Source organism: Crinia signifera, chromosome 1, assembly GCF_055691185.1.
Source record: "Crinia signifera chromosome 1, ASM5569118v1, whole genome shotgun sequence".
Classification (NCBI taxonomy): Eukaryota; Metazoa; Chordata; class Amphibia; order Anura; family Myobatrachidae; genus Crinia; species Crinia signifera.
This window is the reverse complement of record NC_139217.1, coordinates 467,017,235-467,041,024: the sequence shown is the minus strand read 5'-3', so window position 1 is coordinate 467,041,024 and position 23,790 is coordinate 467,017,235. Positions and strand designations below refer to the sequence as shown.

Sequence of the window (23,790 nt, the reverse complement as noted above, 5' to 3'; positions counted from 1 at the left end):
TGGTGTGAGGGTGTGACATACCTCATCCCAGGTAATAGGGTCAGGTGCGGTGTGAGAGTGTGACATACCCCATCCCAGGTAATAGGGTCAGGTGCGGTGTGAGAGTGTGACATACCCCGTCCCAGGTAATAGGGTCAGGTGTGGTGTGAGGGTGTAACATACCCCGTCCCAGGTAATACCATCAGGTGTGGTGTGAGGGTGTGACATACCCCATCCCAGGTAATAGGGTCAGGTGCGGTGTGAGAGTGTGACATACCCTGCCCCAGGTAATACCATCAGGTGTGGTGTGAGGGCGTGACATACCCCGTCCCAGGTAATAGGGTCAGGTGCGGTGTGAGGTGTAACATACCCCGTCCCAGGTAATACCATCAGGTGTGGTGTGAGGGTGTAACATACCCCATCCCAGGTAATAGTGTCAGGTGTGGTGTGAGGGTGTGACATACCCCATCCCAGGTAATAGTGTCAGGTGTGGTGTGAGGTAGTGACATACCCCGTCCCAGGTAATACCATCAGGTGTGGTGTGAGGGTGTAACATACCCCATCCCAGGTAATAGTGTCAGGTGTGGTGTGAGGGCGTAACATACCCCATCCCAAGTAATAGGGTCAGGTGCGGTGTGAGGGTGTAACATACCCCGTCCCAGGTAATAGTGTCAGGTGCGGTGTGAGGGTGTAACATACCCCGTCCCAGGTACTGTAATAGTGTCAGGTGTGGTGTGAGGGTGTGACATACCCCGTCCCAGGTACTGTAATAGTGTCAGGTGTGGTGTGAGGGTGTAACATACCCTGTCCCAGGTACTGTAATAGTGTCAGGTGTGGTGTGAGGGTGTAACATACCCTGTCCCAGGTACTGTAATAGTGTCAGGTGTGGTGTGAGGGCCTAACATACCCTGTCCCAGGTACTGTAATAGTGTCAGGTGTGGTGTGAGGGCCTAACATACCCTGTCCCAGGTAATAGTGTCAGGTGTGGTGTGAGGGCGTAACATACCCCGTCCCAGGTAATAGTGTCAGGTGTGGTGTGAGGGCGTGACATACCCCGTCCCAGGTAATAGTGTCAGGTGCGGTGTGAGGGTGTAACATACCCTGTCCCAGGTACTGTAATAGTGTCAGGTGTGGTGTGAGGGTGTAACATACCCTGTCCCAGGTACTGTAATAGTGTCAGGTGTGGTGTGAGGGCCTAACATACCCTGTCCAAGGTACTGTAATAGTGTCAGGTGTGGTGTGAGGGCCTAACATACCCTGTCCCAGGTACTGTAATAGTGTCAGGTGTGGTGTGAGGGCGTAACATACCCCGTCCCAGGTAATAGTGTCAGGTGTGGTGTGAGGGCGTGACATACCCCGTCCCAGGTAATAGTGTCAGGTGCGGTGTGAGGGTGTAACATACCCTGTCCCAGGTACTGTAATAGTGTCAGGTGTGGTGTGAGGGTGTGACATACCCCGTCCCAGGTAATACCATCTGGTGCGGTGTGAGGGTGTAACATACCCAGTCCCAGGTACTGTAATAGTGTCAGGTGTGGTGTGAGGGTGTAACATACCCTGTCCCAGGTACTGTAATAGTGTCAGGTGTGGTGTGAGGGCCTAACATACCCTGTCCCAGGTACTGTAATAGTGTCAGGTGTGGTGTGAGGGCGTAACATACCCCGTCCCAGGTAATAGTGTCAGGTGTGGTGTGAGGGCGTGACATACCCCATCCCAGGTAATAGTGTCAGGTGTGGTGTGAGGACGTGACATACCCCATCCCAGGTAATGCCATCAGGTGCGGTGTGAGGGTGTGACATACCCAGTCCCAGGTAATAGTGTAAGGTGTGGTGTGAGGGTGTGACATACCCCACCCCAGGTAATAGTCTCAGGTGTGGTGTGAGGGCGGCACCGATCCCACCCCAGGTAATAGTGTCAGGTGTGGTGTGAGGGCGGCACCTATCCCACCCCAGGTAATAGTGTCAGGTGTGGTGTGAGGGCGGCATCTATCCCACCCCAGGTAATAGTGTCAGGTGTGGTGTGAGGGCGGCACCTATCCCACCCCAGGTAATAGTGTCAGGTGTGGTGTGAGGGCGGCACCGATCCCACCTCATGTAATAGTGTCAGGTGTGGTGTGAGGGCGGCACCTATCCCACCTCATGTAATAGCGTCAGGTGTGGTGTGAGGGTGGCACCTATCCCACCCCAGGTAATAGCGTCAGGTGTGGTGTGAGGGCGGCACCTATCCCACCTCATGTAATAGCGTCAGGTGTGGTGTGAGGGCGGCACCTATCCCACCCCAGGTAATAGTGTCAGGTGTAGTGTGAGGGCGGCACCTATCCTACCCCAGGTAATAGTGTCAGGTGTGGTGTGAGGGCGGCACCTATCCCACCCCAGGTAATAGTGTCAGGTGTGGTGTGAGGGCGGCACCTATCCTACCCCAGGTAATAGTGTCAGGTGTGGTGTGAGGGCGGCACCGATCCCACCCCAGGTAATAGTGTCAGGTGTGGTGTGAGGGCGGCACCGATCCCACCCCAGGTAATAGTGTCAGGTGTGGTGTGAGGGCGGCACCGATCCCACCCCAGGTAATAGTGTCAGGTGTGGTGTGAGGGCGGCACCTATCCTACCCCAGGTAATAGTGTCAGGTGTGGTGTGAGGGCGGCACCGATCCCACCCCAGGTAATAGTGTCAGGTGTGGTGTGAGGGCGGCACCGATCCCACCTCATGTAATAGTGTCAGGGGTGTTGCTAACATTGTATCAGATTTTATTTTTTGTTTCCTTCCAGCAAGATCTCTGCACCTTCCTCATCTCCCGAGCCTGCAAGAACTCCACCCTGGCCAACTACTTATACTGGTGTGTATGCATTTACTCACTGCTTATACTGGTGCCGGCACATTTACTCACTGCTTATACTGGTGCCGGCACATTTACTCACTGCTTATACTGGTACGTGTGCATTTACTCCCTGCTTATACTGGTACATGTGCATTTACTCACTGCTTATACTGGTACGTGTGCATTTACTCACTGCTTATACTGGTACATGCGCATTTACTCACTGCTTATACTGGTACATGTGCATTTACTCACTGCTTATACTGGTACATGCGCATTTACTCACTGCTTATACTGGTACGTGTGCATTTACTCACTGCTTATACTGGTACGTTTGCATTTACTCACTGCTTATACTGGTACATGCGCATTTACTCACTGCTTATACTGGTACATGTGCATTTACTCACTGCTTATACTGGTACATGCGCATTTACTCACTGCTTATACTGGTACTTGTGCATTTACTCACTGCTTATACTGGTACATGTGCATTTACTCACTGCTTATAGTGGTACATGTGCATTTACTCACTGCTTATACTGGTACATGCGCATTTACTCACTGCTTATACTGGTACATGCGCATTTACTCACTGCTTATACTGGTACATGCGCATTTACTCACTGCTTATACTGGTACATGCGCATTTACTTACTGCTTATACTGGTACTTGTGCATTTACTCACTGCTTATACTGGTACTTGTGCATTTACTCACTGCTTATAGTGGTACATGCGCATTTACTCACTGCTTATACTGGTACATGCGCATTTACTCACTGCTTATACTGTTACATGCGCATTTACTCACTGCTTATACTGGCGCCTTTGCACTGTTATGGTACAAACACACTGGATGTTTTTGCCCAGCGTGTATGAGGAGCGGTGATGTGAAAATTGCTGGCCTAAAAATCACAGTGAGCGATTTTAACGGACAGAGAACCACATCTAGTCCCCACATCCATGGTCTGTTTGGGAGGAATTCAGTTGTGCTGATGTTCTACCAGGTATCGTGGAAATGCCTGTCTGTGTACGTATCAGCAGTTTGCGATAACACCAATAACCTCTTTAGGGTCTAGTGAAAAACCTGCAATATACAGTAGGTGGATTCGAATTTGCACTGAATTGACACCCCCCCCCTCCCCCCCCCCCCATCCCTTTGTTTTGGACTCAGTAGGGTATAGGAGGCTGCGCAAGGTACTCCATAACTGAACAAAGATTGGGATGGTTTAAAGGAATCTGCATTATCCAGGTTGACATCTGCTTTAGTGATTCACTGTGGGGACAATTAAGAGAGATACTAATTACAGAAATGCTTATCGGTGCACTGGTGGTCGCTGTTTATATACTGTCTAGTGCGTTATTTAGGTGTACACGATGTACAGAACCATATGTGCTTCTCGTTATCTCCCAGGTATGTTATAGTGGAATGTGAGGACCAGGACACCCAGCAGAGAGGCCCAAAGACGCACGAGATGTACATGAATGTTATGAGGAGGTTTAGCCAGGCGCTACTGAAGGTAATGTGGCTGATTAATACGGCCGCGCAATTTATCATTCTCCACCACATCCGACAGCATGGCTTCATCGGTTACGGGATGGACGGTCGGCGCTGTTCGTGTTCATTCTAGCACCTTGCATCTTCCAAAACCTGTGCAGTTCCTTTTCCCTGCCTGGGGTGTCGCTGTCTGTTGAGGGGCTTCTAGAACCGTGTGCTCTGTATTTTAGCACTGATATGCAGAATAGACTTGTGTTGGAAGAACCACAGAAGAGCGACACCCCAGGCAGGGAGGAGGAACTGCACAGGTTTTGGAAAATGCAAGGTGGTAGAATGTACACTACACTGTCTAGATATGGGGTCGATCACTCTTGGTCGAAGGTGTCTAGTAAGACACCTAAAGTGTCACCATAATCCAGATATACTGTTCCTGAATAACTGTGGAATCTAATATTCAGATTTGGTGGGACATGGGTTCTCCAGATGACGGATTTTTCCTTAAGGTGCCCATACACTGCTGCGACGTCTTGCAGCAGTGTTTGGACACCCGATACCCTGGCAAGCTGCCAGGACCTTCCCGGCGGCAGGGACGCATGCGATCCGTTATTATCAATTCGCATGCGTCCCTGCTTCCCGCCCGCCGTGCCGCCAGGAGGGAGGTCCCAGGACGGGTGCCCGTCCAACCACCTGGTCGGGTCCGATGCACACGGGACCGCGCATCGGACCCGACAGCATGTCAGGAAGAGGCTATTTGGTCCGATTTAACGGGCCGATTGGTCGCAAGTGGCACCAGCGAGAAATGGAAACACTGTGTTAATTGGAGTTGGTTTTGCTTATTACTGCACCCTAACCAATCACTTTGCACTTTTAAAACTATGATGTCATGCTGGTAGTGGGTGGGGCTTATATATTGTAATACTGGGGACAGTTTCATAGTTTCAGCATTGCTCAGTGCGTGCTGCAGGGGTGATGCTTCTGGGACAGCTGATCACAGCTAGCTGATAATATCCAGAGCAGTGCGTCCATACGTCACATGGGGCCTTGCCGTGGAAACATGTAACGGCAGTAGATCCCGTGTAATCCTACAGAAGAACTGATCTCTCCTTTCCATCTCCCACTGCAGGGTGACAAGTCTGTGCGGGTGATGCGCTCACTCCTGGCCACACAGCAGACCTTCGTAGACCGACTGGTTCACCTGATGAAAGCCGTACAGCGTGAAAGTGGCAACCGCAAGAAGAAGGTGAGACCCCCCCCCCCCCCTGTCCAGCATTATCCTCCTGTCCTTAGATCTCCGTCTGTGTTCTACCCTGCACTCGAAGCTGTGATCTGTATGACTAGCACATGTCTGAGTCCCACACGTGTCTTTGTCATCCGCTCCTCAAATCAATAGACTCTGAGGCGGGATCAAAAGAAAAAGCAGTATCTCTGCACCTGGGGAACATCATGCTGCACAGCAGGGGGGCAGATGCAAGTGCACAGAGAGGACTTTTATGAGTAACAGATTTCTATGGTGCTTAAAGGGCCTATAGCTTTGCAGAAATACAGTGACCTAATTGGTTGGTTGCTGTTGTCATGTAGCAAAATGTTTGCCCACCATTTACCATGCATCACCATTGTGCACTGGGAAATGTGGCAGTTGGTGAACCTGTTCAGTGATCTGGAACATGTGACCCGCTGGGGGGCCTGGGAACTGTGACCGTTATTTGCAACCACCCACTAAGCAGGGATTTTATGTAGTTCAACTCCTAAGTGGGTAAAAAGCAGCATAATGTTCCACCAAGCAACCATTGCCCCCGGGCACCTCAGCAAGTTATAATAATCTAATAATAAAAATGAATGTTGTTATAATTTCCTGCTACGGCAGAGAAAGGTTAGAATTATAGTTGGTGGAAATGTTCAGCTCATTAGGATGCAGATAACAGGAATACAGTTAGAGGAGAGGAACATGGTTGCCAATAAAGTTCCATCATTTGGCGCAGTCTGGCGTACTGTCCGTGGTTAGAAGGGGTCCAGATCACGCAGTGTGTCCCCAGGAGATCTACACCTGATGATGGTTAAATATTGTTATCTTGGCCATTATGATTCAGAACCTATTTGAAGCATTATCCCCTTATGTTATCTTCTGGCAATGCAGATCTTCCCCAACTAATAATGCCGATAATAATAGCCAGTCCGCCATACATGGTCTAAGTGTTGTAGGTCACATTATATCACAGTGCGCAGATAGACATCTGTTGGATGCATGCTAGTTATTCAGCAATCACACCCTATAACTCACTGACGTTCCCAGAATGAGCGGCTCCAGGCCTTATTAGCAGACAACGAGAAGATGAACCTGTCTGAGATCGAGCCTATCCCGCTACCACTAGAGCCCCAGGTGAAGATCAGAGGCATCATCCCAGAGAAGGCCACACTCTTCAAGGTAAAGTCTTCAGTCCTGCAGTCATTCCAGGGTGACGAGATAGTCTGCTGTATGTAGATTCTGGGTGCATCGATACCAGGGCTGGAGGGCGGCTTCTTGCCCACTCCCAATCTTTACCCTTACTTAGGCTGAAGCCTATTTGTATTAAAGGGCTGCGCGCTGGCCCTAAAGCCGGTCTGGGTTTCTGGACCAGTTTGTCTGATTTGGATCAAATGTTTCTTAAATTGATGAACAGACCAATTGAAATCTGGCTGTATGCTTGTTGTCGACAGGGGTACCGGATGATCTCCTTACAGTCGGGATTCCGGCATTCAGGAGACAGATATTGAAATCCCGAATGCTATCAGCCCCGCAGTCGCTACATCACCAATGTGGGAGGTATAATGGCTTAAACAAGGGAATTTGTCAAAATAGGTGTAAAAATTGCCAAGCAAGCCTTTTTATGAAACCCTTTGGGGGCCAACAGCTCTGTGAGAGATGTACAAAATATCTGCTAATAATGCCAGCGCCGCTCACATTTGTTATATAAATTCAAATAAAAAATATTGTGTAAAAAAAGATTATATTTCCTATATAAGATGACATTACCGGTCATAATGATGGATACAAAGGTTTGCTTGGCAATTTTCACACCTAGTTTGACAAATTGACTTGCCCCTCAAAGGGTTCAACCCTTTGATTGACAGCATTGCTGTGAGAGGTCCTCAAAATATCCGCTAAAAATGCCGGCGCCGCTTATAGCAACTGCTCTTATTTTGGGGGCAGTATTTTACTAAGCTCTGATGAGTTGCCTTGGCTGTATTTGGATTTATACTGAAATTCCAGTCGCTGTGAGCTGCGCTGGTATTTGTAGTGGATATTTTGAGGATCTCTCACCGCAAAGTTGGCACTGAAAGGGTTAAAGTGAACTGTGGACACTGCAGTGCGTGTAACACTGAGCATTTGCACACTTATACTTTATAATAACATCTCCAGCCAACTTTATTTGTAGGGGCCCCTGTGAGTTGGTTGTGCTGGGGCCCCTACAATCCTTTCGTCCTACGGGGATTTGTGTGTTGGGCCTGAATGCGCACAACTGGTCCACATGACCGTTATTTGCTGGTCATAGAACGTGTGGATCTGTTCGTAGAGCAGCGTCTCCTGTATTGTGTGACTGTGTATGGGCTATTGGTATAACCATGCTGGAAGCACAGTCTCCGGTTCAGGCGCAGCAGCGCACAGTGTGAATACGGCCCAGGCTGTACATGAGCGATCCTCGCATTGTAACCCGCGCGTTTCTCCTCGGCAGAGCGCCCTTATGCCAGCAAAGTTATACTTCAAAACGGAAGATGGAGGAAAATACCCGGTGATATTCAAGAATGGGGATGACCTGCGTCAGGACCAGCTCATCCTGCAGATCATCTCACTGATGGACAAGGTGAGGGAACATTTCATACGTCTGCCTGGTACGCCATGGGGCAATGTTCCCCTTATAATACATACAGATAATCGCACTGAGGGGCATTTATGGAAGTGTCGCACCTGAGCGTAATATAAAGCTCACAGTCTGCTCTCACACAGCTGTAGGCGGCACGTGACGGAACTGACCTGTCTGTACTCCCCTGTGCGGTGGGCACATGCTAGAACTGACCTGTCTGTACCCCCCTGTGCTGTGGGCACATGCTAGAACTGACCTGTCTGTACCCCCCTGTGCTGTGGGCACATGCTAGAACTGACCTGTCTGTACTCCCCTGTGCGGTGGGCACGTGACAGAACTGACCTGTCTGTACTCCCCTGTGCTGTGGGCATGTGACGGAACTGTCCTGTCTGTACTCCCCTGTGCTGTGGGCACGTGACAGAACTGACCTGTCTGTACTCCCCTGTGCTGTGGGCATGTGACGGAACTGTCCTGTCTGTACTCCCCTGTGCGGTGGGCACATGACAGAACTGACCTGTCTGTACTCCCCTGTGCTGTGGGCACATGCTAGAACTGACCTGTCTGTACTCCCCTGTGCTGTGGGCACATGCTAGAACTGACCTGTCTGTACTCCCCTGTGCTGTGGGCACATGCTAGAACTGACCTGTCTGTACTCCCCTGTGCTGTGGGCACATGCTAGAACTGACCTGTCTGTACTCCCCTGTGCTGTGGGCACGTGACAGAACTGACCTGTCTGTACCCCCCTGTGCTGTAGGCACGTGACGGAACTGACCTGTCTGTACCCCCCTGTGCTGTGGGCACATGCTAGAACTGACCTGTCTGTACTCCCCTGTGCTGTGGGCACGTGACAGAACTGACCTGTCTGTACCCCCCTGTGCTGTGGGCACGTGACGGAACTGACCTGTCTGTACCCCCCTGTGCTGTGGGCACGTGACGGAACTGACCTGTCTGTACCCCCCTGTGCTGTGGGCACGTGACGGAACTGATCTGTCTGTACCCCCCTGTGCTGTGAACACATGCCAGAACTGATCTGTCTGTACCCCATGTGCTGTGGGCACATGACAGAACTGACCTGTCTGTACCCCCCCCCCCCCTGTGCTGTGGACACATGACAGAACTGACCTGTCTGTACCCCCCCTGTGCTGTGGGCACATGACGGAACTGACCTGTCTTTTCCCCCCTGTGCTGTGGACACATGCTAGAACTGACCTGCCTGTACCCCCCTGTGCTGTGGGCACATGACAGAACTGACCTGTCTTTACCCCCCTGTGCTGTGGGCACATGACAGAACTGACCTGTCTTTACCCCCCTGTGCTGTGGGCACATGACGAAACTGACCTGTTTGTTTCATTTACGGACTAATTCCCTGCACCAACCTACTATGTGTTCTGTCAGTGTTGTGTGATGTATGCAGAGCACTGTGCAGTGTCAGTGCTGCTTGGTGAATGAGGATCACTGCAGTTTCAGTGCCCAGTGGTGTATGCGGAGCTCTGTGCAGTGTCAGTGCCATATGGTATGTGCGGAGCACTGTGCAGCGTGGTGTATGCGGAGCACTGTGCAGTGTCAGTGCTGTGCGATGTATGCGGAGCTCTGTGCAGTGTCAGTGCTGTTTGATGTATGCTGAGCTCTGTGCAGTGTCAGTGCTGCATGGTGTATGCTGAGCTCTGTGCAGTGTCAGTGCTGCGTGGTGTATGCGGAGCACTGTGCTGCGTGGTGTATGCAAAGCACTGTGCAGTGTCAGTGCTGTGTGATGTATGCAGAGCTCTGTGCAGTGTCAGTGCTGTTTGATGTATGCTGAGCTCTGTGCAGTGTCAGTGCTGTTTGATGTATGCTGAGCTCTGTGCAGTGTCAGTGCTGTGTGATGTATGCTGAGCTCTGTGCAGTGTCAGTGATGTATGCTGAGCTCTGTGCAGTGTCAGTGCTGTGTGATGTATGCTGAGCTCTGTGCAGTGTCAGTGCTGTTTGATGTATGCTGAGCTCTGTGCAGTGTCAGTGATGTATGCTGAGCTCTGTGCAGTGTCAGTGCTGCCTGGTGTATGCGGAGCACTGTGTTGCGTGGTGTATGCGGAGCACTGGGCAGTGTCAGAGTGCAGCATTTCCATTCACACTGTAGGTATAATACATGGCCAAGGCCTCACTGCATCATTGCCATCATTGGAACGTGTTTCTATTACACACGGGGATATTTATTTCTGTGCGGTGCAGAAATACAGTAGTCACCATAATCCAGCATTCGGGTTCGGTAGGGACACACATTACAGAGCAGTCAAGCTTTGGAACTCTCTTCCTGGAGAGGTGGTGTCGGCAGACACATTAAATACGTTCAAAATAAGGTTGGACAAACACTTGTTGGTTAAGAACATCCAATGGGTACATATGAGTAATATAATCTGTCAATCTTTTATAAACATCCCAGGTTGAACTAGATGGACGCAAGTCTTTTTTCAGCCTTACCTACTATGTAACTATGTAACATTGGGCTGTACCTCCTTCTTCTATGATCACTCTACCTGCAATATGTCACTGTACCTCCTACCCCCACTGTCACTGCATCCCCATACAGTTGTCCCTGTACCACCTACTGTATATCAATGCTGTCATTGTACCTTCTTCTGTAATATCACTGTACCTCCTACCTCCACAGTGTATTTCTACCTCCCACCTCCCCAGTGTCCTTCCCTCCCCCATGGTGTAACTGTATCTGCACAGTGTCATTGTGCTTCCCTCCCCCATGGTGTCACTGTACCTCCCACCTCCACAGTGTCATTGTCCTTCCCTCCCCCATGGTGTCACTGTATCTTCACAGTGTCATTGTCCTTCCCTCCCCCATGGTGTCACTGTATCTGCACAGTGTCTCTCTAGTCCCTAGTTATTGCAGTGTCATTGTCCTTCCCTCCCCCATGGTGTCACTGTATCTGCACAGTGTCATTGTCCTTCCCTCCCCCATGGTGTCACTGTATATGCACAGTGTCATTGTCCTTCCCTCCCCCATGGTGTCACTGTACCTCCCACCTCCACAGTGTCATTGTCCTTCCCTCCCCCATGGTGTCACTGTATCTGCACAGTGTCATTGTGCTTCCCTCCCCCATGGTGTCGTTGTATCTGCACAGTGTCTCCCTAGTCCCTAGTTATTGCAGTGTCATGACTTCCTTACAGTACATGGGCGACTCTGCGGTTGAACCCTTTTGTTACTGAATATTCCCAATCCGTAATATCAGCCAATCCCCAGCCAGTGACATAAGTGACCACCGCTCTTTGTTTTACAGCTGTTACGGAAGGAAAATCTCGATCTGAAGTTGACCCCTTACAAGGTGTTGGCGACCAGCACGAAACACGGTAAATATTTACACTGTCCCCTGAATGCATGGTACCCCTGGTATCGGGACTGTAGGGTAACAACAACAACAAGGTCATCAGACAATAGGCCGATCACTATTGGTCAACGAAGGTTGTACATGACAGTGGTCAGACAACATTTAATCTAATCTATCCCAAGCACAGCGGAGCAAGGGGGCGATACACTAATTGGGGGTACAAGTTATAAATTGATGCCCAAAAATAAAATAAAAAACTCATTCTGACCTTTTCCTTGGGCCGACCTTTTAACCATGTTGACCTTGTGCATGTCAACCTTGGCACTGTTGACCTTTTTTAGCTGCCGACCCCATAGACCATACCCCTTTTTGTAGGGCGGTGTTGCCTCTGGTAAAAGCGGCTTCTCACACCCAACATATTATTCATCTTTACCATTGTCCCGGCCTTTCTCTGTAAGTACACAGCACTGGCGGCTGTCACTGGAGAGCTGCTTCCTAGGACAATGTAACAGGCAGCACTGGCGGCTGTCACTGGAGAGCTGCTTCCTAGGGCAATGTAACAGGCAGCACTGGCGGCTGTCACTGGAGAGCTGCTTCCTAGGACAATGTAACAGACAGCACTGGCGGCTGTCACTGGAGAGCTGCTTCCTAGGACAATGTAACAGACAGCACTGGCGGCTGTCACTGGAGAGCTGCTTCCTAGGACAATGTAACAGGCTGTCACTGGAGAGCTGCTTCCTAGGGCAATGTAACAGGCAGCACTGGCGGCTGTCACTGGAGAGCTGCTTCCTAGGACAATGTAACAGGCAGCACTGGTGGCTGTCACTGGAGAGCTGCTTCCTAGGACAATGTAACAGGCAGCACTGGCGGCTGTCACTGGAGAGCTGCTTCCTAGGGCAATGTAACAGACAGCACTGGCGGCTGTCACTGGAGAGCTGCTTCCTAGGACAATGTAACAGACAGCACTGGCGGCTGTCACTGGAGAGCTGCTTCCTAGGACAATGTAACATACAGCACTGGCGGCTGTCACTGGAGAGCTGCTTCCTAGGACAATGTAACAGGCAGCACTGGCGGCTGTCACTGGAGAGCTGCTTCCTAGGACAATGTAACAGGCAGCCCTGGCGGCTGTCACTGGAGAGCTGCTTCCTAGGGCAATGTAACAGGCAGCACTGGCGGCTGTCACTGGAGAGCTGCTTCCTAGGACAATGTAACAGACAGCACTGGCGGCTGTCACTGGAGAGCTGCTTCCTAGGACAATGTAACAGGCAGCACTGGCGGCTGTCACTGGAGAGCTGCTTCCTAGGACAATGTAACAGACTATATGTTGGATAAAGGGGTTGATTCTGATTGACTTTGCTGCTTAGCGAGACTTCTAACGCTGCCTGACGGACTTGCGAATGCCCCCCCCCCCCTGCCATTCTCCGAACACTATACTTGCGCATCCGAGTCAGAGAACTGGGCGGGAGGCTGACATCCTGTGACATCAGCTGCCTACCCCGGAATGCAGGTGCCCACATGCGTTTGCATGGGGACGCCCAGTGTTTTCCTAAGTGCACTCACCATTTTTGTGGGTACCTACAGGAAACTGAGTGCGTTTGCATGCATACACCCCCTGCCAGCCTCCATCATGCCCCCCTCCCCCCCTGTGTGAGCGCTATGGCGACTATGCAAGTCGACGAAGGTGCCGCACAGCAGCCCTGCATATGCGAATATGCGCAGTGCGAAAACATCAGTTCCCGGTGCAAACACGAGTGAATCAGAATCATCTCCTACTTGCTTGTTCCCTGGTTTGTTCTGAAACGGTCATCTGCTAACTCACATATCCGCAGTTACATGAAACTAACGGGACTGTCACTGACTCGGCTACTCTCCACGTTTCATTATAAATAGTCGCTAAATGCTGTCACTTTGTGTATATTCACCAGGACGTACAATTTGCCTTGCAGGATTCATGCAGTTTATCCAGTCTGTGCCGGTGGCAGAAGTTCTGGCCACAGAAGGAAGTATCCAGGTAAGCGTTCTACGCCTGTGTCTCCAAGGACGTGGTGAGGCCAGGAACCGCCGTGTTCCGGAGTCTCTCTTATCTGATGCATTGTCCCCCCATCCGTATGTCCCAGGAAGTGGTGAGGCCAGGAACAGCCGTGTTCCGGAGTCTCTCTTATCTGATGCATTGTCCCCCCGTCCGTATGTCCCAGGAAGTGGTGAGGCCAGGAACAGCCGTGTTCCGGAGTCTCTCTTATCTGATGCATTGTCCCCCCATCCGTATGTCCCAGGAAGTGGTGAGGCCAGGAACAGCCGTGTTCCGGAGTCTCTCTTATCTGATGCATTGTCCCCCCATCCGTGTCTCCCAGGCAGTGGTGAGGCCAGGAACCGCCGTGTTCCGTAGTCTCTCTTATCTGATGCATTGTCCCCCCATCCGTATGTCCCAGGAAGTGGTGAGGCCAGGAACAGCCGTGTTCTGGAGTCTCTCTTATCTGATGCATTGTCCCCCCATCCGTATGTCCCAGGAAGTGGTGAGGCCAGGAACAGCCGTGTTCCGGAGTCTCTCTTATCTGATGCATTGTCCCCCCATCCGTATGTCCCAGGAAGTGGTGAGGCCAGGAACAGCCGTGTTCCGGAGTCTCTCTTATCTGATGCATTGTCCCCCCATCCGTATGTCCCAGGAAGTGGTGAGGCCAGGAACAGCCGTGTTCCGGAGTCTCTCTTATCTGATGCATTGTCCCCCCATCCGTGTCTCCCAGGCAGTGGTGAGGCCAGGAACCGCCGTGTTCCGTAGTCTCTCTTATCTGATGCATTGTCCCCCCATCCGTATGTCCCAGGAAGTGGTGAGGCCAGGAACAGCCGTGTTCCGGAGTCTCTCTTATCTGATGCATTGTCCCCCCATCCGTATGTCCCAGGAAGTGGTGAGGCCAGGAACCGCCATGTTCCGGAGTCTCTCTTATCAGATGCATTGTCCCCCCATCCGTATGTCCCAGGAAGTGGTGAGGCCAGGAACCACCGTGTTCCATAGTCTCTCTTCTCTGATGCATTGTCCCCCGTCCTTGTCTCCCAGGCAGTGGTGAGGCCAGGAACCACCGTGTTCCATAGTCTCTCTTCTCTGATGCATTGTCCCCCGTCCTTGTCTCCCAGGCAGTGGTGAGGCCAGGAACCGCCGTGTTCCGTAGTCTCTCTTATCTGATGCATTTTTCCCCCCGTCCGTGTCTCTCAGGAAGTGGGTGAGGCCAGGAACCGCCGTGTTCCGGAGTCTCTCTTATCTGATGCATTGTCCCCCCATCCGTATGTCCCAGGAAGTGGTGAGGCCAGGAACCGCCGTGTTCCGGAGTCTCTCTTGTCTGATGCATTATCCCCCGCCATGTCTCCCAGGCAGTGGTGAGGCCAGGAACCACTGTGTTCCGGAGTCTCTCTTATAAGATGCATTGTCCCCCGTCCGTGTCTCCCAGGAAGTGGTGAGGCCAGGAACCGCTGTGTTCCGGAGTCTCTCTTATCAGATGCATTGTCCCCCGTCCGTGTCTCCCAGGAAGTGGTGAGGCCAGGAACCGCCGTGTTGCAGAGTCTCTCTTATCTGATGCATTGTTCTCCCCGTCCGTGTCTCCCAGGAAGTGGTGAGGCCAGGAACCGCCGTGTTCCGGAGTCTCTCTTATCTGATGCATTGTTTCCCCCGTCCGTGTCTCCCAGGAAGTGGTGAGGCCAGGAACCGCCGTGTTGCGGAGTCTCTCTTACCTGATGCATTGTCCCCCCCCCGTCCGTCCTTGTCTCCCAGGAAGTGGTGAGGCCAGGAACCGCCGTGTTCCGGAGTCTCTCTTATCTGATTCATTGTCCCCCCATCCGTATGTCCCAGGAAGTGGTGAGGCCAGGAACCGCCGTGTTCCGGAGTCTCTCTTGTCTGATGCATTATCCCCCGCCATGTCTCCCAGGCAGTGGTGAGGCCAGGAACCACTGTGTTCCGGAGTCTCTCTTATAAGATGCATTGTCCCCCGTCCGTGTCTCCCAGGAAGTGGTGAGGCCAGGAACCGCTGTGTTCCGGAGTCTCTCTTATCAGATGCATTGTCCCCCGTCCGTGTCTCCCAGGAAGTGGTGAGGCCAGGAACCGCCGTGTTGCAGAGTCTCTCTTATCTGATGCATTGTTCTCCCCGTCCGTGTCTCCCAGGAAGTGGTGAGGCCAGGAACCGCCGTGTTCCGGAGTCTCTCTTATCTGATGCATTGTTTCCCCCGTCCGTGTCTCCCAGGAAGTGGTGAGGCCAGGAACCGCCGTGTTCCGGAGTCTCTCTTATCTGATGCATTGTTCCCCCCGTCCGTGTCTCCCAGGAAGTGGTGAGGCCAGGAACCGCCGTGTTCCGGAGTCTCTCTTATCTGATGCATTGTCCCCCCCATCCGTGTCTCTCAGGAAGTGGTGAGGCCAGGAACCACTGTATTCCGTAGTCTCTTATCTGATGCATTGTTCCCCCCGTCCGTGTTTCCCAGGCAGTGGTGAGGCCAGGAACAGCCGTGTTGCGGTCTCCCTTACCTGATGCATTGTCTCCCCCGTCCGTCCTTGTCTTTCAGGAAGTGGTTGGGCCAGGAACCGCCGTGTTCCGGAGTCTCTCTTATCAGATGCATTGTCCCCCGTCCGTGTCTCCCAGGAAATTGTGAGGCCAGGAACCACCGTGTTCCGGAGTCTCTTATCTCCTGCATTGTCCCCCATCCATATGTCCCAGGAAGTGGTGAGGCCAGGAACCGCCGTGTTCCGGAGTCTCTCTTATCAGATGCATTGTCCCCCGTCCGTGTCTCCCAGGAAATTGTGAGGCCAGGAACCACCGTGTTCCGGAGTCTCTTATCTCCTGCATTGTCCCCCATCCATATGTCCCAGGAAGTGGTGAGGCCAGGAACCGCCGTGTTCCGGAGTCTCTCTTATCTGATGCATTGTTCCCGTCCCGCCCCCACCCACCCCCCCCCCCCCACCCCCCCGTCCGTCCGTCCGTCCGTCCTTGTCTCCCAGGAAGTGGTGAGGCCAGGAACCGCCGTGTTCCGGAGTCTCTCTTATCTGGTGCATTGTCTTCCTGAGTATGGGTTACGGTCACTAGGTTGAACCAATTAAGGATGACATAAATTGGGTCGACCACTGAAGAAGGTGGGCTTAAGTTGACACCTGAAATAGGTTGACTTGCCTAAAGTCGACATAGTCAGAAGGTTGACGCACGCATTGTGTCAACAATGGGAAGGTCGGCAGTCAAAATGTCGACATGCGTTTTTCACTTTTTTTTTTTGTGAGCTGACATATGGTGCGTCGTACACTACCATCCACTACAGCATGGTGGGGGAACATAATAGTGCTGAGCGCAGTGAAAAACTCACGACGTCAACTTTGACTGTCGACATTCACATTGTTGACCTAATGCTTGTGTCGAACTTCCGACCCTGTCGTGCTTCGCCAAGTCGACCAATGACCGAAACCCCATTGAATATTCTGTAATCGATTTTATGATGCGTTTCTGGGTGGTCACAAATGTTCTTTCTTCTGTTATTACGTTTATAGAACTTTTTTAGAAAATATTCCCCAAGTGACAAAGGGCCGTACGGGATAAGTGCGGAGGTGATGGACACATACGTGAAAAGTTGTGGTGAGTTCTCGATAACAAAGTGTTATATAGTTTTGTAAGATGTAAATTTATAAAACCGTGATTTATGCTACAATGGGATCACATGTGGTGCAGAAAAAAATAATCTGCATAGGAATAACTAGACACAAACTGGACCACAGAGCTTGCAATCTAGTTTGAGGGGAAAGACCTCCTGCAGCGTTGTGGTGGTTTAGAATACAGAAGGAACCAGCTTCTGATTCACGGCAGGTTCTAAGTCCAAAATTCATCTTTTATTAAAGGTTGTTTTGACCGGATTGGGTAATAAATGTCGACATTCACATGTAGAAAGTTAGGAAATGTCAACATTTTGTCCTACTTGGCCCATTGGTCACTTCTGGTGGCTGCTGCAGCTCCAGCGGCATCTTCTAGGTACTGCTGGTCATGTGACCATTACTACCGTTTGGCCTTAGTAACATGGATTTCCCACAAACCAGCACCAAAGGGCGCTATAGCAGGAGGTACACACTGTGTGGGGCCTTTGTACGCCTATGGAAGTTGGGTCCATAGTACAAATACTCTCCCTCGGGCGGTGGGCATGACGTTAACAATATGTCTAGTATAGATTTAATATTCTACTTTGTTGGCTATGCTACAGGTTTCAACTAGCATGGGTCCTCAAACTGCGGCCCTCCAGATGTTGTGAAACTACAAATCCCAGCATGCCTTGCCACAGTTTTAACACTCCCTTATAGCAAAACTGTGGCAAGGCATGCTGGGATTTGTAGTTTCACAACATCTGGAGGGCCGCAGTTTGAGGACCCATGAACTAGCCTGTCATCAGGCCCATCTGCAGCATGATGGTCGACATGGTAAAATGTCGACATGAGTGTAGGTCGACATGGCAAAATGTCATGAGTCTAGGTCGATATGGGAAAAGGTCGACATGGTTCTAGGTCAAAGGGTCATTCGTTCGACAGGACATTTGTTCGACAATGTCTAGGTTAGACAGTCAAAAGGTCGACATGGGGTTTTTCACAGTTTTTTTTACCTGAATGTCAACACAGTCAACATGGGCACAGTTTAAAGTGCACCGCATCCCCTCGCATGGCTCGCTTCGCTCGTAATGCTTCGGGCACGGTGCCTCGCTATGCTCAACACACTATTTTGGGTACTTGTGTAGTTTCATGGCGCCGTGCTACTTCCGGGTGTACGCTCGCCACGAAATATGTCAAACAAAGTAACTTAACTCCATGCCAACATGGATAGTTCATACCTCCACTATCCATGTTGGCATGGAGTTGATTTTAAATAGCGTAGCGAGCCACCGAGCCCGCAGCGTGGGCGAATGAAGCGAGCCCCGCAAGGGGACTCAGACGCACGGCGCCATGCTGGCACTGTGAAACTACACAAGTACCCTATTTTATTCTCCCACCACGCCCTAGTGGATGGTAGGGCATGAAATACCGCCTGCCGGCACAATAAACAGTGAAAAACCCATGTCGATCTTATGACTGTCGAACTAATGACCTTTCGACCTAGACCCATGTCGACCTTTTCCCATGTCGACATCATGCTGTAGACCAAATGACCACAGCCAGCATATCACAGTAATTACTGCAGCGCATTCAAGGAGCTCTGTCGCATTGCCACTAACACGCACATTTGGCTGATAAAGTTGCGCAAGTTGTGACATGGGATTTGGCGCACAGAGACGGGCTGTTTGGCACGACTGTGGCAGTAGTATTTCGGCTGTAAACCTGGCATCCTGACTAAGGGTTAAGTGCAGAATCTGTTCCATCTTGTGGCAGATTTCTGAGCTGTGATATCTCTGGATATATTATGATTTAATGGCAGAAATCAAATTGTCGCTGCGCCTTCCAGTTCTAGGCGGCAGTCTCACAGCAACGTCTGCAGACCTAATCCCACGTCACATTGTGATGCCAACTGTTTAAACAATTATGAATCATCGAAGTGTTCGATATTTTTCTGTAACATGTTATACAGGATATATTGCTCGGTTATACTCAGTCATTGCGAGCGTAGGGCGTAGGCAGCCATCTTGTAGCCTGAATTAATGGTCAGGTGAACGTCTCTGGATGTCCCCGGAGGAGACCTGAAGTGCTGAGTTTAGGGAAGTGGATTGAGTCTGCAGCAATGGCCGCTGAGGTCCTCTGCAGACGCCAGGTCCTCTGTAATTAAGGCTTGTGAGTCCAGCGTCCGAGGGATGAGAGCCTTTTTATAAATGGACCTGTCCCTTCCGAGAAGCAGCGAGCTGCCAGAGGACATTGTTAATGGCCGTTGTCAGGAAATATGTAACGGAGGTTGCGTCGGATCTTGTGATTCATCTGGCTTTGTCACCGTGTCTCCTCACACTGTATTCTCCCTCCGCAGCAGGCTACTGCGTCATCACATATATCCTCGGCGTCGGAGACAGACATCTGGACAATCTCCTGTTAACCAAAACAGGTCGGTAACCACTTCCTGTTCTGTTTGCACCTCTGTTTTTTTTTTTTTTTTAAGGGTATACGGTCGTTGGTTTGACAAATATAAGATCAACCACTGAAGGTCGGCATTGCTTAGATCAACACCTGAAAAAGGATGACATGCCTAAGGTCGACATGGATGGCCGGTCGACACAAGCATTCGGTCGACATTTCATGCCCTACCATCCATTAGGGCGTGGAGGGAGAATAGAAGAGTGTGCCCGAAGGAAGCTGAGCAAAGCGAGAAGACACGGTGCACCGCTAACAGTGTCCATGTCGGCATTTCATTCAAAATGAAAAACTTTTGACTGTCGACCTAGCCATTGTCGACCTAATGCTTGTGTCGTTTTTCCATCCACGTCTATTTAAGGTGTTGGTATTTAAGGTGTTGACGTTTAGTGGTCGATGCAATGTATGTCGACCTAATATTGGTTGACACAATGACCCATACCCTTTTTTATTGCGTTTGGATAATTTAACCCACGGTGTCATATATCTACTAATGTATATTTAAAGCGACCATTCTCCCACACTGCAGATGATATTCCTTCCGCTCTGAGGAAGTCCTGTAAGGCCACGTCCATGTATACAGGATCCTACCTGAGCAGCGGCTATTATTTCATTCACAGGGGGAGATGTATCAAATCATAAGCTGGCTACACACTGGAGAGATGTCGGGCCATTTTGCCATTTCGGAGTGACAAATCCCCTACATTGCTCAGTGTGTACGAGCCATTGTGCGGTTGCTAGGGAGAGCCGCTAGGATAATTGTTCTGCACATCCGCCCTAGCGATTGCGCTGGCAACCGAGGAACATGATCCTTAAGCCGTAACAAATGCCTGTCGCTCCAGTGTGTAACCAGCTTTCAAGTGGAGAGCGATGAAGTACCCACCAGTCAGCTCCCAACTGCCATTTTCCAAGCATGATTTCAGCAGCTGATTGGTTGGTAATTTATTTCTGTCCATTTTCTCTCTCCAAAACATAGGGGGAGATACCCTAAGCCAGGGGTTCCCAAACTTTTTTGAATCACGGCACCCTAGAGCATAAAAATATTTTCATGGCACCCCTAGGCCAAATGCTTCTTATTGAGAAATTCAGAAAACCAATATTAAATGAAGTGCATTGTGTGTATATGTCACAGTTATCTGGTGAGGGACAGGATCTGCTTCTGTTTGTCCCCATATATTATGCTTGGCAGCCACCAGCACTGGTTTTGCCTGTTACATTGACCATAAATAATATGAATTGATCCTGGTCCACCAACCCAGGGCACCCCTGCAAGTGTCCTGAGGCACCCCAGGGTGCCTAGGCACACCGTTTGGGAACCACTGCCCTAAGCATTGGATAATGATAAAGTGGACAGAGATAAAGTACCATCCAATCCATTCCTAACTGCTATTTTACAGGCTGTGTTTGAAAAATGACAGGAGCTGATTGGTTGGTAGGTTATCTCTCTATACTTTAACACTCTCCAAGGCTTGGTCCATCTACCTCCTTAATGCATCTGTCCCTCTATCTCCCTCCAATCTTTGATACACGCCCCCAGAGCCTGTGATGGGTTTCTGTGTGTAATTAGCATGGTTCGTATTACTGGAGCAGGTCACAGCATTAGGCAAGCATGGGAACAGCATTGCAGCATACCAGGTACACAGCATAGGCAAGTATAGTTACAGCAGGCAGCATACAGGTAATCACAGCATCTCCTGATCCCTACCATAGCCCACACCCCAGGCCTATCACCTGGTCAGCTATTCCTCCATCAGGAGTGCCCTGGAAACACTGTTATTAGGAAGCCACAGGTGCTGCTAATCAGCCTGACCTTAATCACATCAGTTTTCTTGCTGCTGCTCTAAAACCTGGACTGGATCTTCCACATTACTTTCATGTGTAAAGATGCTGTCCCTGCCGCAGGATGTTATGAACGGAACATGTGATGACAATTCTGCTGGATAACATTAACATTCTTTAATAAAAAATAAAATAAAACATGAATTGGGAATTATAAAGTGTATTTTGTACTGTATGTACCGGATGAGCTGGATGTTTCATTAGCACGACCCAACAGCACATACAGGTGAGCAGATAGATACAGGTCAGGGTGCTCGTTAGACCTCTGCAATGGTATATACAGAAATATACTTTATATATACAGCTCAGCCCTGCACGCATTCTCCTTTTCCGTCCCCCGTTAATACATTTCATGCATGTTGCAGACTTCCCTTTAATGCAATTACCGTTTCATTTAACTAATCGCACGCAACACAATCTGCAGGGTCTCTGCTCTGCGTTTCCTACAAGGAGATGACTGGGTTATTGTAGTAAATACAAGGCAAAGTCTTGTTGCTAGGTGGAACAGAGATCCCGCACAGTAGTTATACTGCAGCCAGCCAGCAGAGGGCACTGCAGATCCACCATATCCTCTGCCGTAGTGCCGGCGAGTGCAGAGAGCTTTTGTTTATTAGATTGCTTGTTTTGCCTCCAACATTTTTGAACCATAAATTGAATCTGCAGATAGATAATCACATTGTGCGGAATGTTAGATTACAACTGTACACTCCATAAACTGTCACGCACGATGTGCCAGCTTCTGTGTATGAAATGCGCCATCTCCTCTGTCTGGTGTCGCAGCTGATTACTTTTATGCGGCACTCATACTGATACGTGTCATCACCAGTCGCTGCTCTATGTATTGTTTGGGAGAAAACTTTCACTTCTCTTTAACAAATGTTTGACAAGGGTGCAAAATTCGGACCCGTCTCCAATGGTGGGGGTCTGCGAGTGCCTTCATCCAGATTTTCACTTGCCGGTGCGCTACCCACTCAGCAGAGCCTGCAACACAGGGAGGCGCCAGGCTGGGGAGGTGATCACCCTGCTCCGCACCCTGCTAATGTGTACTCAGTTGCTTGTGCCGGCTACCCCTGTGTCTGTCACAAAATAGAACAGGCAGCGGCATCTGCCGCTAGAGGAGCCGGTCACCTGACCACCCTTCAAAGGCAACACACAGTGGGTGCCAGAAAGGGGGTGTAGCTACATGAGCAGACACACACACACACACACACACACACACCCTGGACATAAGCATTTTTAAATCACCCTTGGGCACCGAGCATGTTATCCCCTTGGGCTCCAAGCATGTAAACCCCCCCCCCCCCCTCCATGGACAATGAGCATGTATCCCTCCCGAGCAATGAGCATGGAATCCAGCCCATGGCAACGGGTATGTAAACTCCTCTGGACAATGAGCATGTAATTCACATCATGTCACATGGCCTCAGTGAATTGTAATTTGATGGTGACCATCTCTCCTCTATGCGGGTGGATGCGCAGTGAGGGGATCCAGCCGGCAGGGGCGTGTGTTCCCAGGGACGGTGCTATCCTGGTCAGTAGGCTCTGAATATATGCAGCCTAGTGAGCAGCTCTGAATCCCAATATAAAATGTACATCAGTCTCATGTACTGGTCTGTAGCTGGTATAGACCATGCTGTTATTCTGCAGGTCCCCCTGGCCGCTGTTGGGATCAGATAAATAAAATGTCTTGCACAAGTGCGGGCCGGCCGGCTGGCAGTGCGAGTTCCGGGGCGTTGGTGGAAAGTGACTTCCTCTGTGTATCATGGAGGCATTGCGGTAACCTCTGACCACTGCAATACTCAAAATTCAGGGTGGCGACTGTCCAGGAACAGGAGGATAGCGGGCTGTTTGCACCCCAAAAAGGGCGATAGTGGACCACCCTGTGCTGAAAAGTCGACACCTGAAATAGGCCGACCCGGTTGGAAGGTTGACAATGGCTACGCCCGCCACACTATTTTATTCTCCCACCACGGCATAGTGGATGGTAGGGCATGAAATACCACCTGTCGGCACATGTCGGCTCAAAAACCGTGGACCTTTTGACTGTTGACATTCCCATTATTGACCTAATGATTGTGTCGACCTTCCCTGTTGACCTTCACCATTTTATTTGTCGACCTAAGGCGGGTTGACGTAACGCATATAGATGTCATCTCTCCTGTATTATGAGCAGCTTGGCGGCTGAGCTTCCCCGTCCCTCCTTGATTGCTCTCTGAATAGGCTTCATCAATACATTTTGACACATTACAAGATATTCCATACGGCTAAATGACTGCGGCTCATCAATGCAACCAGCGAGAGAGAATGAATATATAACCTGTAATCAGACACTAATTTGCTCTCCTGTCAGACGCGTCCCCGGAGGACGTATAACTCTCCTCAACAAATGGCCGCTGAATGTTCTCACAAATCCTCCTCTACGCTCCACTCTGATTCTCTCCGTGAAATATGAAAATCC

General features: G+C 50.4%; 1 protein-coding gene across 1 annotated transcript in view; it reads left to right on the top strand.

Moving 5' to 3' along the window:
* The window catches only part of PIK3C3 (phosphatidylinositol 3-kinase catalytic subunit type 3), a 156,039-nt gene that overhangs the window by 50,823 nt on the left and 81,426 nt on the right, over window positions 1-23,790 (top strand). Inside the window, exons 13-21 of the mRNA XM_083155365.1 lie at window positions 2,741-2,808; window positions 4,207-4,312; window positions 5,414-5,530; window positions 6,581-6,712; window positions 8,001-8,129; window positions 11,396-11,465; window positions 13,390-13,454; window positions 16,956-17,040; window positions 19,393-19,467. Of these exons, the coding sequence (XP_083011491.1) occupies window positions 2,741-2,808; window positions 4,207-4,312; window positions 5,414-5,530; window positions 6,581-6,712; window positions 8,001-8,129; window positions 11,396-11,465; window positions 13,390-13,454; window positions 16,956-17,040; window positions 19,393-19,467 (847 nt within the window). The remainder of the gene's footprint in view (window positions 1-2,740; window positions 2,809-4,206; window positions 4,313-5,413; window positions 5,531-6,580; window positions 6,713-8,000; window positions 8,130-11,395; window positions 11,466-13,389; window positions 13,455-16,955; window positions 17,041-19,392; window positions 19,468-23,790) is intronic.